This window comes from Dipodomys merriami, unplaced genomic scaffold (genome assembly GCF_024711535.1).
Source record: "Dipodomys merriami isolate MVZ:Mamm:240054 unplaced genomic scaffold, mDipMer1.0.p SCAF_25, whole genome shotgun sequence".
Lineage (NCBI taxonomy): Eukaryota > Metazoa > Chordata > Mammalia > Rodentia > Heteromyidae > Dipodomys > Dipodomys merriami.
The window spans coordinates 4,733,393-4,752,219 of record NW_027203937.1 but is presented as its reverse complement, the minus strand read 5'-3'; the positions used below and the strand labels follow the sequence as shown (position 1 = coordinate 4,752,219).

At 36.9% G+C, this 18,827-nt stretch overlaps 1 protein-coding gene across 3 annotated transcripts in view; it reads left to right on the top strand.

The window, feature by feature from the left end:
* The window catches only part of Tmem135 (transmembrane protein 135), a 234,834-nt gene that overhangs the window by 200,230 nt on the left and 15,777 nt on the right, over positions 1–18,827 (top strand). For all 3 annotated transcript variants that reach the window (XM_070034818.1, XM_070034817.1, XM_070034816.1), the window contains 3 exons: positions 11,816–11,962; positions 14,360–14,429; positions 17,800–17,967. In XM_070034818.1, the coding sequence (XP_069890919.1) occupies positions 11,816–11,962; positions 14,360–14,429; positions 17,800–17,967 (385 nt within the window). The remainder of the gene's footprint in view (positions 1–11,815; positions 11,963–14,359; positions 14,430–17,799; positions 17,968–18,827) is intronic.

The following is an 18,827-nucleotide window of genomic DNA, read 5'->3' as shown; positions in this document are numbered from 1 at the left end:
TAATTACTTTGTCATTAAAACAAGCATTGATTCATTGAGAAAGAAAGTTCTCTGTTACAGCACATCAGTATTTAGAAAGTGCCCTCATTTAATGTCTCCTAATTAGACATAAAATGAAAGCTTTAGAATTTAATTTAGAGATTACTCTGTGCAGCACTTATTTCTCTAAAACACTTAACATGTTACATGCATGTTACAAGGATTTAATCAGTATCTACTTGGCTATGCATTGTTTCATTGAGTAAACACTGGTCAATGAGTCAAATATGGTCCTCAGCACTTATGGTCTTGTGGGGAAAACAATATTATTTACAATTGTATTAAATGTTACAGAAATGTCGGTTATCCTAGGCAGACTTTAAAGTTAATGTTTCTTCCTGGGTTGTAGATGAGAATAAAGACAGAGAAGGAAGCATGAAATTACATAGAATTATTTATAAAATGCTGTGAGAGACTAGAATTTAAATGCTGTAAACTCAAGACTTTTTCCCAAGCAGGAGCTTGCCATGGTGTTACTTACTTGCCTGTTCTTCTAGCTACATGGGATGATCTGACTCCATTTAGGAAATCTAGTGGGTCACAGTTCCAGACCTCAACAAAAGTCTGAGTTACTTCATCTCAGGGGAACAAGTAAAACATACGAGTATTATGATCCTGTTACATGCTTGGAATTGACCTGAAAACAACCAGCCCACAAAAGGGCTGGAGTTGTAGCATAGTGGTAGAATACCTACCTCATAAGCTTGAGGCCCTAAGTTCAAACTCCAGTACTGCCAAAAAATAAAGGCACAGATATTTCAGCAAATGTAGAGAAGAATATACTTCATAAAAGGAGTAGCATTAAGGAATTGATTTATTTGGAGAATGGCCAGAAGTTCATTGTAATGTACATCAACAATTCATATGCACTCATCTGTCCTAAACACCATTTAAACTGAATATATAGTTCAGTAGCCTGAAAGCCTATGAAGTTTTTCTGAAGATGAGCCTAGCAAGTTCAAATCTATGCCTTAAGAATATTTCTCTATGTTGATATCTTTGCATATATTATTTGCACTGATAACAGATTATGTATATATACCCATATCCATATATATGTCTATATATATATATATATATATATATAGTGACAACTAATAATACATTAATAATCATGGAAGAAACACCAATCCTGGCATCTGACAAGCCCTCACTTACCATAGTTTGAAACGGATGTGTACATCAATGGTGATTGAGAGACCAGACTTTCAAGTCAGGCAGATATTTGTCCAAATAATTACTGACAACTGATTGCTCATGGGCAGGATACTTATTCATGCTAACTAACTCTCATGGGAACTGATACCTACAAGCATTAAATGATTTAATATTTTTAAAAGGCGTACCACTTAGCGCGCTTGCCTTGCATGCCTGACGCCCTGGGTTCGATTCCTCAGCACCGCATAAACAAAAGCCGGAAGTGGCATTGTGGCTCAAGTGGTAGAGCGCTAGCCTTGAGCTGAAGAGCTGAGGGACAGCACCCAGGCCCAGAGTTCAGGCCCCACGACCGGACCCAAAAAACAAAACAAAACAAAACAAAACAAAACAAAAAGACGTACCACTGTGTCTTTCATTTAGTAAGAACCCAAAAAATGGTAGCTCTTACTATGTGCATTCATTCAGTGTGTATGAATTAAATATTTAGTATATGTGATACACTGTGCTAGGTGCTGGATACACATAGTCTGCTGAAATAGAGTTTAGAATCCTGGGGGGTTTACTGAGCTATTAGACACAGAAACTCAGCTTGTCTTGAGGCAGGGACAGTGTCTCCAAGGAAGTGAAGTGACCTCTAACATGAGACAGTCAGCACTGGCCAAAACAATAATAGTATTATAAAAGGCATATGGTACTGTACCATCTGTTCTAGTTCTGTCTCTGTTGCCTATAAAGAGTACAGATCTTAAAATCTCCATGTACAATCATCTATAAGTAAAACAAACATGATTTTTTAAACTAACAGTAATCCAGGTTCACAGCTGACATCTGGTGACAAAACATTTTGGACCCACCTTACAGATTTGCTTTACAAAGATTGCCCAAACAGGTTGGGTCTCAATTGTTCATACTAATAGCTTTTTTTAGTTTGCTTGTTACAGTTTCAGATCCCCAGAATTTTAGTTCATGAATTCTCTATTTTATATATATTTTGTAATAGTTTGTAATAGATTGATAGTTCAAGTGATAGAACTTTCTTAGGAAATCTTAGCTCTTTATTAAATTCATCTAAATTAATTGTACAAGAAGTTTTATTGTGAAATTTAGATATCTATATATAATATATCCTTTTCAGCAGTATCTACTGGTTGAATGGTATTCTTACACATACATATAATACACTTTGCTCATGTTCATGCCCAGAACTTTCTTTTCTAGTTAATCGTTATTAGAGCAAGGACTCATGATGTAGATGTAGAGAGCAGAAATGAAAACTCTGAGAAAGGATACTGAGGGTAACTAATTGCTAACATATTTCATTGCATTGTTGTTGGAAAAATAATGCCCAGTTTTGGCAAAATAGGATGGTATCATCTCTTGGATATTGAACTTTTATAAAGAAAATTAAGTATCTTGGGATAACAGTCTTTAAGATTTTCTCATGAAATAATACAAGGACCTCCTTGTGGAATCCTGATTCCACCTTATTGTAACTACTTATTTTCCTGGGTAACTAAAGTAATTTCTGCACTGCCCCTGTTTATGACTCAAAATGATGGTATAAATTTAGGCTTACTATAAATGAGAAACTAGTTCAGTTGTACCTCATTAGACTTTAAGGAAAAAATCTAATGTTTGTGATTGAGTAATAGACCAACATGGTTCATCTACTTTTTGGAAGTCTTTACGGTGTTTAATGCCTTAAATATGGATCCTAAGCTAAGGATTGCTTCACAGTAGTGCTGTGCTATATTTCCTGGGTTAAAAATACCTACATGCCAAACAAGTGACGGTTAAAATTTTGAAAGTAAGATCAGATTTTATAAAAATGATGTATTATTTTAAAGGTGATACTTGAGAATATATTTGGATACTAGCACCTTTGTTCCCTTGCTGATGTTTTATTTATTTATTTATTATTGTTATTATAAAGGTCATGTACAGAGGCAAAGAGTCAGGTAAAGAGTACATTTCTTTTTTTAATTTTTATTTATTTCTTTATTGTGAAAATACTGTACAGAGGGGTTACAATTACATGGGCAAGATAATGAGTACATTTCTTATCAAGCATTGTAGCCTCCTCCTTTGTTTCCCCTTCCCATCCCTTCCCATCCTTCCCCTGCCCCCACCACCCAATCCTCCCCGCCCCCCACCCCCACCAAAGTTGTAAAATTTGTTTTCAGCATAACGACTTGTACATCTCATTGTTGCAATGGGTCCACCTGTATCCCTATTTAAACGACTTGTTTTTCCCCTTCCCCTCCACAAATTATACGGACATCAAATACAGTGAAAGCATGGGTTATACTGTGGGGGAGGGACATACAAAGCAACAAAGAAATAATTTTATAAATGTGTTAGAAACAATCGCATGAAAGAAAAAAAAACATTTGACTACATATCTTAGGGTTCATTTGCCTAATATCACCTTATCTGTCCTTTTCTGCTTTACTCAGACATATACTAGATATTGCAAATAAGGGAAACCATGGGACCCAGGTTTCTTTGGGCCTGGCTTACTTCACTTAATATAATTTGGACCGTGTCACCCCTTCCCTTGCTCTCTCCTAGTTTTTCCCTCCCATCTCCACCCACAGGTTATATAGTTTGTTTTCAGTATAGTGAGTGTCCAGTTAATACCATTGCTGCGTTTGTTCACCCGCTGGTCTTTCATTTCTTTGCCTCCATTTACAGTCCTACAGGCATATAAACAAACAGAACAGAAAGAAAAGAAAAACAAAAAGTACAAAACCTCCTGTTTTCATTTCCTGGAGTTCATTTTGATAAATTGTATGATCAGATGTAAAGGCATTCTGCCTTTCTGTTACTCTCCTAAGGATATACTCCTTAAGTCTCACTGTGAGTGAATGCTAAGAACCTGTATAATTTGTTATGTCCAGGTATTTTAAATCTAGCTTCCTCATATGAGAGAAAAGAGAAAGCGTGTTATTGTGCTTACCTGACTCAACATGATTTGTTCTAGGACATCCATTTCCCTGCATATGACATAATGTTCTTTCTAACAGCTATGCAAATTCCATTATATATAGGCGACACACTTTTTTTTTTATTCACTTATCTATTGTAGGGCATCTGGGCTGTTTCCACAACTTGGCCATTCTTAACAGGGCAGCAGTGAACATGGGTGTGCAAAAGTGTTTATGGTATCTGGGGCTTGTAATGTTCTGGGTAGATGCTCAGGAGTGGTATTACTGGGTCATGGGAAGATTTATGTTTAGTTTATTGAAGAACCTCCAGACTTCTGTCCAGAGTGGATGCACTAGTTTACATTCCCACCAACAGTGAAATAGAGTTCCTTTTCCCACATATCTCCGCTAGCATTTCTTGTTCTTTGAATCTATCATGTTGGCCAATCTTAACAGGGATAAGATTGGAATTTCAGAGTTGTTTTGATTTGCATTTCCTTTATAGCCAGAGATGATCAGCTTTTCATGTGTTTCTTTGCCATTCTTCTTAGAAGTCTCTCCTGAGCTTTCTTTGCCCATTTAGTAATTGGTTTATTAGCTTTAGGAGGGGTTAGTTTCTTTCTTTTTTAAATTAAATTTTTTGGGGGGTGATGTACAGTGGGGTTACACTTGCATATGTAAGGTATTGAGTATATTTCTTGTTAAACATTTGTTACCCTCTCCCTTATTTTTCTCCCACTTTCCCTTCCCTTCCACTACTCCTTCCCCCACATTGTAAAGTTCATTTCCAACACATTGTCTTGTGAATATTGCTGTTGCATTGGTTTGCCTTTTTTTCCTTTGTCTCACCTTTTTGTTGTTCCACATCCCTTCCCCAATTCAGATAAAGATATATACAAGACACTGGATTAGTTTCTGGGCTCCTTGTATATTTTGGGTATTAGGCCTTTGTCTAATGTTGTACTGGTAAAGATCTTCTCCCAGTCTGATGGCTGTCTTTCTAGTTTAGAAACTATGTCTTTTGCTGCACAGAACCTTTTTAATTTGATGTAAGCCCATTTGTCAAGTCTCTCTCCTAGCTGCTATGCCCCTGGGACTCTTCATAAATGAAGTTTCTGCCTGTACCTCTGAGTTCTAGTCTTTCTCCTACTCCCTTTTGCAGTAATTTCAAAGTTTCGGGTCTGATGTTGAGGTCTTGGATCCACTTTGAGTTGATATTTGTGCATGCTGACAAATAGGGATCCACTCTTAGCTTCCTGCATATAGGTGCCCAGTTTTCCAACACAAATTATTGAAGAGGCTCTTTCCACTGTTTATCTTTGACTCCCTTATCAAATACCAGACAACTGTAAATTATCTGTTTTATTTCTGGGTCTTTTAGACTGTTCCATTGGTTCTTTGGGTCTATTTTTATGCCAGTACCAATCTGATTTTGGTATTATAGCTCTGTAGTAGAGCTAGAGGTCTGAGATTGTGATACCACCAGCATATTTTTTTTTTGGCTTAGAATTGCTTTGGCTATTCTAGATCTTTTGCTGTTCCATATGAATTTCTGAATTGTTTTATGTATCTCAATAAAGAACTTCATTGGGATTTGGATTGGGATTACATTAAATTTGTAGATCATTTTTGGCAATATTGTAATTTACAGTATTAATCCTATCTATGAACATGGAAAATCTTTCCATTTGCTGATGTCATCTTAGATTTCTTTCTTCAAATTCTTATAATTTTTGCTAAAAAGGTCCTTTGTTTCTTTAATTAGGTTTATTCCTAGATTTTTTTTGAGGCTATTGCAAATTGAGTTGTTTTTCCTGATTTCCCTCTCTGCTTGTGCATTGTTGTTATATAGAAGACTACTGATTTTTGTTGGTTAATTTTCTATTCTGATACTTTGTCAAATTTATTGATAAGCTGTAGGAGCTTGGAGATGGAGCCTTTTGGGTCCTTTAGAGATAAGATCATATCATATGTAAATAGGAATAGTTTGACTTCTTTCCCTTAGGGAATCCCTTTGCTATCTTTTTCTTGCATTATTGCTCTGAGTGGGAATTCCAGAACTATAATTGAAGTGGAGTGGAGAGAGTGAACATCCTTGCCTTGTTCCTGATTTTAAAGGAAATGTTTTTTCAGTGTGATGTTGACTGGTGATCTCTCATATACAGCCTTTATTATTTTGAGCTATGTTCCTTTTATTCCTAGTTTGTCCAGAGCTTTAAACATGAATGGATGTTGGATTTTGTTGAAGGCTTTTTTCTGTATCTATTGAGATGGTCATGTGGTTCTTGTCATTGGTTCTGTTGATGTATTTATTGATTTATGTATGTTCAACCAGACTTGCATCTCTGTGATGAAACCTACTTGATCATAATGTATAATTAGAGTATTTGCTGAATTTTGTTGGCTAGTATTTTATTGAGGAATTTTGCATCTGCATTCATCAGAAGGATTGGTCTATAGCTCTTTTTTGTTGGCTCCCTGCCTGATTTTGGGATGACAGTGCTTCTGGCTTCATAAAACAAGTTTGGAAATTAATCCTTTTTCTATTTCATGGAAAAATTTGAGGAGTACCATTATTCAACTTTAAAAATCTTAGAAAATATTTTTGACCCCACATATGGTATATATGTGCATGTATGAAGGAAGCTAGGAGGAGGGCCCAGAATCTGAGAGAAACAGGTTAAAAAAAATACAGCAGAGGGGTCCATCAGCTGCACTAGACATTGATGGAAGTGAACCAAGCAAGTCAAGGGCAGCCATGGGAGGGAGGGAATGAGAGAGAGGGAATAGCTTACACTAAGCAAAAGGAAAGAAATGTACATATCACCCTGTTTGGAAGAAATCGTTGTATTGTCAAAGTTTGTAGAGTTCAAAGCTTTATAGACTATGATAATGACAATTCAACTTGTAAAGGTTAAAATGTGTTTGTGACTTTAGCTAAGTATCACAATATTGTGAAGTTTATGTAATCACTTAATGTCAATAAAGAAATAAAAAATATTCAAAAAAGTCTTATTAGAGGATTCAGCTGTGAATCCATCAACACCTGGGCTTTTCCTTTCTGGAATACTGCTAATTATTTCCTCAATCTCATTGGGCCTATTTAAGTGATTTGTGTCTTCTGGGTTTAGCTTAGGCAGTTTGTATGTTTCTAGGAATTTATCCATTTCTACTAGATTTTTCATCTTATTTGAATATAGATTTTGAAATTAGTCCTTCACACTCTTTTGAATATCTTGGATGTTTGTTGTAATGTTTCTTTTGGCATCCCTGATTTTGTAAATCTGAGTCTCTCTTCTCTTCATCTATTTAGCCAGTGGTCTGTCAATTTTATTGATGTTTTTAAAAGAAAGATACCTTTTTGTTTTGTTGATTTTATGTATAGTTTTTTTAGTCTCTGTTGATTTTTTTCCCTAATCTTTACTATTTTTCTCCATCTTGTAGTTTTAGGGTTTTTTTTTCTACCAGTTTTAGTTGTATCATGTGATTATTTATTGTGCTGTTTCTGTTTTCTTTGTATGTTCTCATAAAGCTATGAACTTTCCTCTCAACATTGCTTTTGCAGTATCCCAGAGGTTCTGATATGATGTATTTTCATTTTCACTGAATTGTAAGAAATTTCTGATTTCCTCCTTTATTTCTTCAGTGACCCACATGTTATTCAACAATGTATTATTCAGTCTTCATATGTTTGAGTGTTTCTTCCAGTATGTTTTGTTGTTGAACTAGTTTAATTCCGTTGTGATCAGATAGGATGCAAGAAGTTACGTTGCTCTTTTTGTAGTTGTTCAGGTTTGTTGTGTGTCCTAGGATATAGCTAATTTTGTATATTCTATGGGCTGCTGAGAAGAATGTGAATTGTGTGATTGTTGGTTGAAATGCTCTTACATGTCCATTAAGTCCATGTGGGTTATGGTGTTATGTAATTTGGAAGCTTTTTTTGCTGATCTGTTTGGTTTACCAGTTCTTTTCTGAGAATGGAGTGTAAAATTTCCATTATTATTGTGTTGGTGTCTATCATGTTCTGTATGCCTAAGAGTGTTTGTTTAATATATTTAGGTGCTCCATTGTTGAGTGCATAAATATTAGCCACTGTGATTTCCTATTCTTGGATCATTCTGTTTATTAATATGTAATGACCTTCTTTGTCTCTTCGTACTGGTTTTAATGAAAAGCCTATTTTTATCACATACCAGTGTACTTATTCCAGCCTTCTTGCACAATGCATTTACATGAAAGATCCTTTTTCATGCCTTCACTCAAGATTTGTGTTATCTTTGATTGTGAGAAAAGTTTTATGGAGACAACAAATGATTGGATTTTGTCTTTTGTTCCAATCTTCTCTCCATTTTTTGTTTGGAGAGTTGAACCCATTGATTTTAATGTGACTAATGAGAACTATGTCATTTTTTCTGCAATTTTGTTGTTTTCCTCTAGCTGTGTTTATTAATGTATCTTCTAGTGATTTTTATTCAATGCTGTGTTTCCTTAACTTTGATTGTTTTGTTTTTGTTTTTTTTAGATTGCATGCTTCCCTTTGGAATCCATTGTAGTTAGTACTGGTTTAGTGTTCATGAATTTCTTTAGTTTTCCTTTGTCATGAAAACTTTGTTTCACTGAGTGTTGTGAATCTTAGCTTCACTGGGTGCGCTAGTTTGGTTGGTAGTTGCTGACATTCAGACCTTCACTTATACCACTTTAGACTCTCCTTGAAATCAGTTTGTATGAATAAATCTGCAGTAATTCTCATCATTTTTCCCTGGGAAAAAAGCTCTCTCTTTACTTTGCTGCATTTAAAATGAATTGCTTGTCAAAAGTCTAAAGTTCTCACTACAATTTCTTCTAAGATTCCATCAGCTAGGAGTTCTGTATATTTCGGTCACGTGGGTGAGATATTCCCTCTTAAGATTTGGGAAGTTTTCAGTTATTATTTTGATATATAGCTTTTCAATGATTTTGGTTTTGACTTCTTCTCTCCCATCTATCCCAACTATGCATAGATTTGATCTTTTGGCCGAAGCTGTCAACTCTTTTCTTTCTTTTTTTTAAAATATTTTTTTATTGTAAAGATACTGTACAGAGGGGTTACAGTTATAGGAGTAAGGTAATGAGTACATTTCCTACTGAGCATTGTTACCCCTCCTTTGTTTATCCCCTACCATCCCTTCCCTCTCCAACTCCACAACTCCATCTCCACCCCTCCCAAGTTGTAAAGTTCATTTTCAACATAGTGTCTTGTACATCTCATTGTTACATTGGGTCCACCTGTATCCTTGTTTCAGCATTTTGTTATTTCCCTTCCCCTCCCCAAATAAAAAAAAATGTATATACAAGATGCAGGGCACCAGAGTAAAAATACAGTGAAAACAGGTTATACCATGGTGGGGGAGACATACAAAAAAAAATCACATAGTACATTAAAAACAACAGCGACAAAGATAAAAACCTCTTGTGTCCCTATCTTGGGGTTTGTTTTGCTTACCATCATCTTATATGGTCACATGTACATAGTTTTTTACCTTTTCTGCTTGTCCGGTAAGATTATCCTAGATGTATACTAGTTATTGCAAATAAGGGAATCCATGGGACCTATGTTTCTTTGGGCTGGCTTACTTCACTTAATATAATTTTTTTCCAAGTGTTTCCCTATCCTAACAAATAGGATGGTATCATTCTTTCTGATGGAGGCATAGAATTCTTCGTGTGTGTGTGTGTGTGTGTGTGTGTGTGTGTGTGTGTGTGTGTGTGTGTGTGTGTGTGTGTGTGTGTGTGTGTGTGTGTGTGTGTGTGTGTGTGTGTGTGTGTATTGCATTTTTTTGACCCATTCATCTAGTGAGGGGCATCTGGGTTGGTTCCATATCTTAGCTATGGTGAATAATGCTGCGATAAACATGATTATTATGCTGGTAGCTTTAGTTTGGCCTTATTTGTGATTGTTTTTCTTTTTTGGGGGGGGAGGGGTTCGGTCGTGGGGCCTGAACTCTGGGCCTGGGCTCTGTCCCTCAGCTCTTCACCTCAAGGCTAGCGCTCTACCACCTGAGCCACAGCGCCACTTCCGGCTTTTTTCTTTTTGCTTATGTGGTGCTGAGGAATCGAACCCAGGGCCTCATGTATGCAAGGCAAGCGCTCTACCACTGAACCACTTCCCAGCCCGTGATTGTTTTCTTGAGTCTCCCTTTGCTATGTGCTTTTTTCCATGCCTTTGATTTTTTTTCTTATTCCTGTGATTTATCTTCAACTCCTGATACCCTTGTATCACTTGTTCTGTTGCCTATCATTTCAACTGTGTTTTGCAGTAGGGACACAGAACTTTTCATGTGTTGTAGCTCATTGTTGTTGTCAGTTCTCAATGTGTTAATTTCATCTTTCATTCATTGAGGTGTTTAATGTTTTCTTCATTGAAGTATGTAATGTTTCTATCTTCTTATCTATACCTTGCATTTTCTCCATCATTACCTCCTTGAACTCTATTTGTTTTGGATATGTCATTTTATTTCAGCAGCCAGTTCTCTCAATCATTGTTTTAATGGTTCTGTTGTCTTCCATCTCTTCTTCTTGGCTCTCACTAGAGACCTTTCCTGACTGTTGTTGATTCTTGAGAGTGGCAAATTGTCTTTCTTGCTTGTGAATTTTGTGATCTTTCCCTGTGATTTATACATTTGGGTTCAGGGTTTATAGAGGTCATTAAGATTAGGTATTAAGTTCATGGGTCATGGGCCTGTGGTTTTCTGAATTTTCGTGGGCATTGGGCAGTTGGTGTCCCCGAGAGAGGCCTGGCCAGGCTTTTGGGTCCAGTAGATTGTTGTCTCCAGCCCTGGTGTGTCTGAGGGTGTTGTGTGTAGGAAAACACAGAAGCCTTTTATGCAGGTTAGGTGTGAGCCCTGGCACTGTGGGCTGTCGTTGGCGTTCCACACTAGGATGTTTAGGCTGGCTTCTGGGGTCAGATGAGCATAGACTCCTCCTCCCCGCAGGTGCTGCGGTGAGGGCATCCCACAAGGTAAAACTCAAATGGGCTTTTGGGGTTGGCTAGCGCAGACCCCTGGCACTATGGTTGTTTGTGTTCCATGTATGGATGACCTGGCTTGCTTTTGGAGTTGTCTGGTTTGGGTGAAATCCTCAATGCTGTATGCAGCAGCTTCTCACACAAGGGGTCCACACAAAGGCTTTTGGGTCCAGCTGATTTCAGATCCTTCCACCCCAACATTGTTGGAGGTTGGCATTGTCCTGCTCAGGGGTATAAGGTCATATTGGATGGGTGCTGCTGCCTAATGCTATAGGGGGCTGGCTATGTCTCTCTCCATGGATGCAGTGATATGCAAGGCTGTGCATAGACCCCTCCAGCTAGATGCTGGCAGCATTGTGTGGAGATGCACATGTGTGCTTTTAGAGGCCCAACTCTGTGTCCACTGTCTGGCATTAGAGATCTCAGTGAGGCTTTTCCCAGGGTCAGAGACCACATTGTGTCCTCACAAGCATTAGAGACCTGCTATGGCTGTCCAAAACCTTTCCTGGTATTAGGGTACCTACCATGACCAATATCGGGGTTTAGAGAGCCTCCACCTTTCACTCAGTCCCGATGGTTGAGTTTGGGGGCAGAACTGTGTGATTGGTGTCTTCTGGCCTGATCTCTGGTTCCAGGTACGGTGTTTTTCTTAATGTGAAGATGCCTCACCTTTTGCTCTGTTCTTTAGGTTCATTGTGGGAAAGGAAGAAATTCCCACACATTCTTACTCACCAGAGACAGCATATGCAAAAGTGGAACAAAAGAGAGAAAAACTTGAGGAAAAACCAAGAAGAATGAACATAATTGGTCTACTTCGGAAACTTTTGAATTCAATGTGAGTTCAGTAGCTTGAGATTTTAGCACTTTGTCACTATCTTGTATATTTGGTATTTTTGTTTTTCTTCAAGTTATCATTTTCTTTCTTTTCACTAAAATCTGTGCAGTAGAGTTTTATTAGAGCTAGCACACAATAATAATTTTTGTTTATTCTTCCTCACAGGTGGGTAGCCTCATATGCCAAATAAATTTTCAGGAAATTACAATATTTTTCTATTTCAAGGGAAGCAGAGTTGCAGGAGACAATGATGAGGAACTTAATGAAACAGATTCATATGTGCTGATTGAACATGTTTACTTTCCTATGTTTTAAGTTCTGTACAGGTTGATAAGGTACAGACCTTAATGAAAGGATATTTTGTAATGGTGACAGTTTTTAGAGCTCTCAGACCAAAATAAAGGATACTTAGTTGTCTGTTACACAAAGAATGAAATCTTTCATTCAGCCATTTATGTTCTTAATGTAGACATTTAATGGAATAAATTGAGTGGCTTAAAATTAGAAGAGCTAATAAAACCAATCATGGTAATGACATTTGAGAGAGGGCAGAATGAGTAGGCAGTATTAAAATTGAAGGGATACACTGTAGGAAGTACAGTATTTTACCAAATATGAGACCCCCATCTTTCACTTTGAATATGAAATTTAATCACTGTATCTCCAAGTTCTTATCTGTTTCCTGGGATGAATATTCTTCCTTAGTGACTATTGTGAGTATTAGGCAAATACCACATGAAATTGACTGATTAAATGTATGAGGACAGAAGACTCAAATTTCACTGAACTGAAGGGTTTTCTTCTGTTTTAACACATTGTCAACAGAAGATAGGAATAGAGAAAAGAAATCTCAGATGACAGGAATGGTTGTAGTGAACATAATGAGCAAGTTAAAAAATAGTTCTGGGTTACATTAGTGGAGGAAAGGGAGCACAGATAACTTTTAATGGAAACGCTTGCAACAATAGTTACAAAGAAATACAAAAACTGAATTATGTAGTGAATGAGGCCTTGGATGTCAGAACTCATGAGACCACAGCAGAACTTGTTTAAATAGCTTCAGTGGGCTGGTCCATTCAGTGAAACTGATAGAGAATCATCCAGAAGCAAAGCAAGTGATTCAAGTGATTAGTAGTTTAGGACTTAAGAAGCCATTCTAATAAGAGATAAGGGAACATATACTGACAGAATAGTTGATAGCAGAATTGAACTTCAGTAGGGCGTTTAATAATTCCTCTGTAATTGTGGCACCAAAGGCAGAAATGTCTTTGAAGAGGACACTTAGAAGTGTAAAGAGTGATGGCTTGCATGAGGCAGGCCTTCTCTGGTTTATGTCTTTTAAAGCATCCGCTTTAATCAGCTCAACAACTTCACATGACAAGGTCTGTCATAGCATTCCAGTGACAGCAAGGCTTAGGTTGGTATGCACCATTTCTGTCTGTCATCTCTGCCTAGGACAGGCTGCCGGTGTGACACAACTGCAGTGCAGAAGTGCATTTCTAAAACATCATGCTAATCGGTTAGCTAATAAGCTTGGTGTAGTGCAGAACTAGAACATGGCTGTACAGGTTACTGCTACAAACAAGGAAGAATCTGTGTTGCAGCTATGAAAATAACTAGTTGACCCTGAAAGAAGTTAAATGAACCTTTCCAAGTTAAAGCGGCAGAGCAAGACCTATTTAGAGAATGTATTTCCATTTTTTATGAATAAAGGTAAATAAGTAATCCTTGAGGCAATGCATGAAATGATTAAATGAACATGTCATGAACAGTAGTTCTCACACCAGTAAAGTTTATATTGAACACTACAGGGTTAAGTGATTTACAAGTAAATCACAAATAACCTACTTTTGAATCCCACATGATTTCTATTTCTATATTTATTTTAAAAGCTTCATTTTTGAATTCTAATAATATATCGAGTTTCTTTTCCAGATGTTTTCTCTCAAATGTAATTAAGTATAAATTCTTGTAACCTGAGTACAGTTTCATTATGGTATTTGTTCAAGTTCTGGCTTCATGGATGATTTATGACCGTCATACTTTGTATTAAGTGATTTAAAGTTCACAAAGATTTGGAGATATGTATAGATAACATGTACATATTTTTCACATTTAGTCACCAATATTTAAGTGTGTTTTTCTATACCACATTAGAATATTTTGATTGTAGTCATACATAGTAAGAAATGAAGAAGCAACACAAAAATACCTGTTGGCATTGCTTCTGTATATTCTAAGGAACAAGTTGCACAAAAGTAGTTACATTTTCTCCACTATTTGTTAGAAAGTTTGAAATGGATCTACAGGAATCCACACATGTATACATGCATACAGTCCCACAGGTACATATGTATTTTAATTATATTTAGTTTAGTTTTTCTTCTTTAATTTCAGATGCAAGCACGGACCAAGGCATAGATGTTGTAAACACTATGAGGATAATTGCATTTCTTACTGCATTAAAGTAAGTATATAAAACTACCTTCTCTACAGTGGGGAATATATTAAACAAAACTTGTTTATTAAGAGATAATGTCTAAGTAAATGGAAAAGTTGACAGTAATAGCTGTAATTCTTTGCATGCCTTGAAAAGAAAGTTTTGAGATTTGGCTTTTAATATTCTTTTGTCAGATCCTTAAACAATCAAAAATTTTCCCTTCCTCCCTCCCTCCCTCCCTCCCTCCCTCCCTCCCTCCCTCCCTCCCTCCCTCCCTCCCTCCCTCCCTCCCTCCCTCCCTTCCTTCCTTCCTTCCTTCTCTTGCCCTCACTCAGCTTTTCTGTTCACAATTGGTGCTTGCTTTACCACTGCAGCCACATCATCAGTTCTGGCTTTTTTTTTCCCGGTTAATTAGAAATAAGAGTCTCTTGTATTTGTCTGCCCAGACTGGCTTTGAACCTTGAGATCTCAGCATTCTGAGTAGTTAGGATTATAGGTGTTAGCCAACCAGCACCTAGCAAAAAATTAGCTTAACTTGAGTCGGGGGAAGAGAGGCTTTTGTGTTAATCCCCAACAGTGGTTATTTTTGTTGTTGTGGTTAGTTTTTATGGTCACTTATGTTTGTAATCCTAGGTCCTCAGGACTTGGGAATATTGTGATTTGAGGTTCACAAGAGTCCATCTCAATGAATAAGTAGATATGTGTGTCTAGCATCCCAGCTACATAGGATTTTGATCTAGAGCAGCTTAGGCAAAAACCGTGCCCCTGCCTAGCAAGGGCAGAGTCCTGAGTTCAAACCCCAGAACTACTAAAAATTTCTTAGCTTATATTAGATTTATGAGGTAGGAGTTGTAACAAAAGAGAAAAGGCCATTGAAATTTGTCTTTGTAATATAGCTTCATTGGAAGAACATCCCAGAATAGGCCCTTAGACTGGGTGATGTGCTAGTTGGACCAGTGTGTTATGTATACATACTGAAATACTATGTGCAATCTTACAGAGATATTTGTTTTTTGCATATTTTAAAGGTATTAAACTAACTGAGACATGTTTGCAATTAGTTATAGCCACTGGCATAAATTCTCAGTTTCATAATATGCCTGTGTAATACACACACACACACACACACACACACACACGCACGCACGCACACACACATATGCACATACACACACACAGCCTGTCCTGCTTTTTTCTCCTATCACCACCAGCTCTAAGAAGAAAGTGTTTTCACTGTAGTTATTCTGACTGACAAAGGTAATACCTATGGCTACCAGTCTCTTAGATTTGAATGGTGTTTTAAAAGCTTGGATGTTAGTGGTTAATATTCTTTCTTGCAAGAACTAAACCCTGCTCAGCTGGGGAGTTGAGTTGTACAATACTCCAAAAGACAGTTCCCTTGTGGCTATGTAGAAAAGAGGACTGTCCCATATCAGGGCTTATTATTAATGTGAATCCTTGTGGCCTGGTGTTAACAGTGGCAACTGTCCAAACCCACGCTTGTATTCATGGTCCTCAAAGATATGAACAGCAGTATCTTTTCAAGTTGTGCAGCAGTTCCTGATATACTCTTTCCAAATTTAATTTTCTGCCTTACTTAAAGTGGCAGAGGGAAAAAAAAGCCAGTATTGCTTGCAGTGTGAAGAATGATTGTTCTTTCCAGCTAACCATGTTCAGATGGAGAATTTAGGTGAGGACAAGGAATATTCTGAGATATCAGAGGTACTGGAGAAATTTGAGTGGATGAAGGAGATAGGAAGCAATTCTCTTTTTTTGAAAGAATAGGTGGGAATTATAAAACACCCCAAACCTTTCATAAGTCTGAAATGTGTGCCACTTTTATAAACTTGATAATTCCTGTATAAATAGGAGTATTATATCTGGAGTGTAAAACCTTTGGAGACTTAGGGATGAGGAATTCATGTCATGAAATAGTGAACATTTTCTTTATAGTACACTAGATTTTTCCACAGACTAAGTTATACCGCAAAGCAAGTAATATCCTCGAGTAAATATTCATGTTAATTACATTCTCTTCAGGTCCCCATCAGTTAACTCTTTCTTAGCTCCTTATACCAGCTAACTGCTTTCTTGGCTTTGTGCTGTCTGTCCAAACTGTCTGAAATGTTCTAACTTTTTCTCTTCTGGGTCTATTTAAATGCCACATCCTCAATAGCCTTTCTTTACCACCCAGTCTATGCAGATTAACCTGGTGCCCTCATTATTTCCTTCAGAGCATTTATTGTAATCTGTGCTTATGTTATGTTGGTTCATTTGTTTATACAATGACCACATGTAGGTAATGAAGGCAAGAGTTTTTTGTCTCCTTCACCACTGTACCCCCAGCATCTAGTGTAACATAAATAGGAATTCAGCACACGTTTTTTGAATACACAAAAGGGTGAATGAGTGGATTTCCAATTTTTTTTTGTCTTTGGGAAATAACGTGGGAAGGTTGTAATATGATTGTGAGTACTGAATCCTGAGATTAATATTATAAAGTTATCAAACATAAAAGCATGACCATTTTGTGCATATGAATACTAGCAATCTTAGCTAAATGTGTGGTAATTCATAGGAATTGGTTGGCCACTGTAATTTCCATGTTACTATAGTCAGGTATTTGGTAATTTCAGGTAAATTAACTAGTACTTTCTAGAAAAGGAAGTTGCAAGCTGGAAAATAAATACAAGCCTGACCTGTGGAGCTTAGCAAGCAAGCAAGCCCAGCAGTCAGGTGTTTTCCTGTCCCAGTGTCAAGAAGAGAGGAGAAGGGTGTTTTTTCAAGTTTAGTATGGTGGGCTTTGAAGTGGCACGTCTATGTGCTTTAACCTGATGCAGTTGAGTACTGGAAAAAAAGACTTAGATATATTTATTTCTGGGAAATTGAATCTGACTATATAAAAATTTGATACTAAAGAGCTAAGCAAATTATGAAATCACTCCTCTAGCAAAACAGTTCTGACTTACACTAAAGATTAAGAACAGTTTTATATTAACATTACCAGAAGCATTTGTTTTTGTGAACTGTTTGTTTTGAATTCTAATGATTTTGTTTCTAAAGCTCATTTGTGGTTTAGCAATTAAAAATCCTTGCCATTGTAAATAAAATATCAAGAAACAGAATTTTGGAATATAGGCCAGCTTGGGCAGTGCTTTAAGTGTTTATAAATCAAAGAAAATGTAACCACCAGTAGATCACCCTTATTTTTAGGGTAATTGTTTAAAAATTATTGTTTGAGTTTTCAAGAATCTTATTTTCAAAATTGTTGTGATATAACCTTTATTAAATATTGTAAAATTTTACTTGGATTTGGAAATGATAAAGTAATTGATAAAATGATAATATTGTATGATACTTCACAATTTGGTTGTCAGAATGTTTTCACTCTCCCTAGGGTTTTATCCGAATGTTCAGTGTGGGGTACCTGATCCAGTGCTGTCTGCGAGTCCCCTCTGCCTTTAGGCATGTGTTTACACAGCCGTCCCGGCTGCTTTCCCTCTTCTATAACAAGGAAAACTTCCAGCTTGGAGCTTTTCTTGGCTGTTTCGTTAGTATATATAAGGTAAGCTTTTCAAAGAGGTCAGATACGTGTATCATAAATTACATGGCTGCTATAAGAGTGAAACATGGCCCTAAATCACCCATCATTTTATTTAATGCTTTTTTTTTCATGGAAGATTCATAAATATTTTGACAGCACCAGTGTCTACAGTAGATACCAGGAATTCGGGTTAGAGGCATTTTTTTCTTTTATAATGTTATTTAATGTACCTAAGTATGCAGTTTTACTATATTACATATAATAATAAGATACCGAAGACTCTTTTTTTCTGGAAAAAAATAGAAACTTCGGGGCATTTCCAGTATAAAATAATACAGGAGGCTGTCCCCAACTACAAATCTAAACCTATTTCAGGCCTATATAGCTGATACTTGATTTAATCACTAAGTATTTCCTTTTGCAGCCTTGGTATACAATCACTTATTTTCAATTTTTTTCATTCTTATTTCATTCTTTTATTCACTTTTTTTTTTTTTTTTTTTTTTGTCGGTCATGGGGTTTGAACTCTGGGCCAGGGTGTTGTCCCTGAACTCTTCAGCTCACGGCAAGCACTGTACCCCTTGAGCCACCGAGCCACTTCCAGTTTTCTAGTGGTTTCTTGGAGATAAGAGTCTCACGGACTTTCCTGCCCAGGGTGGCTTTGAACCACGATCCTCAGATCTCAGCCTCCTGAGTAGCTAGGATTACAGGTGTGAGCCACTGGTGCCTGGCTTCACTCTTTCTACTGTATCAGTTAACCAGAAGTACCATTCTACTACTTGTGTCCCTATAAATTTGCCAATATATGCTTAAGCCACACCTGAACACATGTAGAGATTACTCTTGACATGGTACGTTGCAGCTTTAAATTTAAGCTTTTT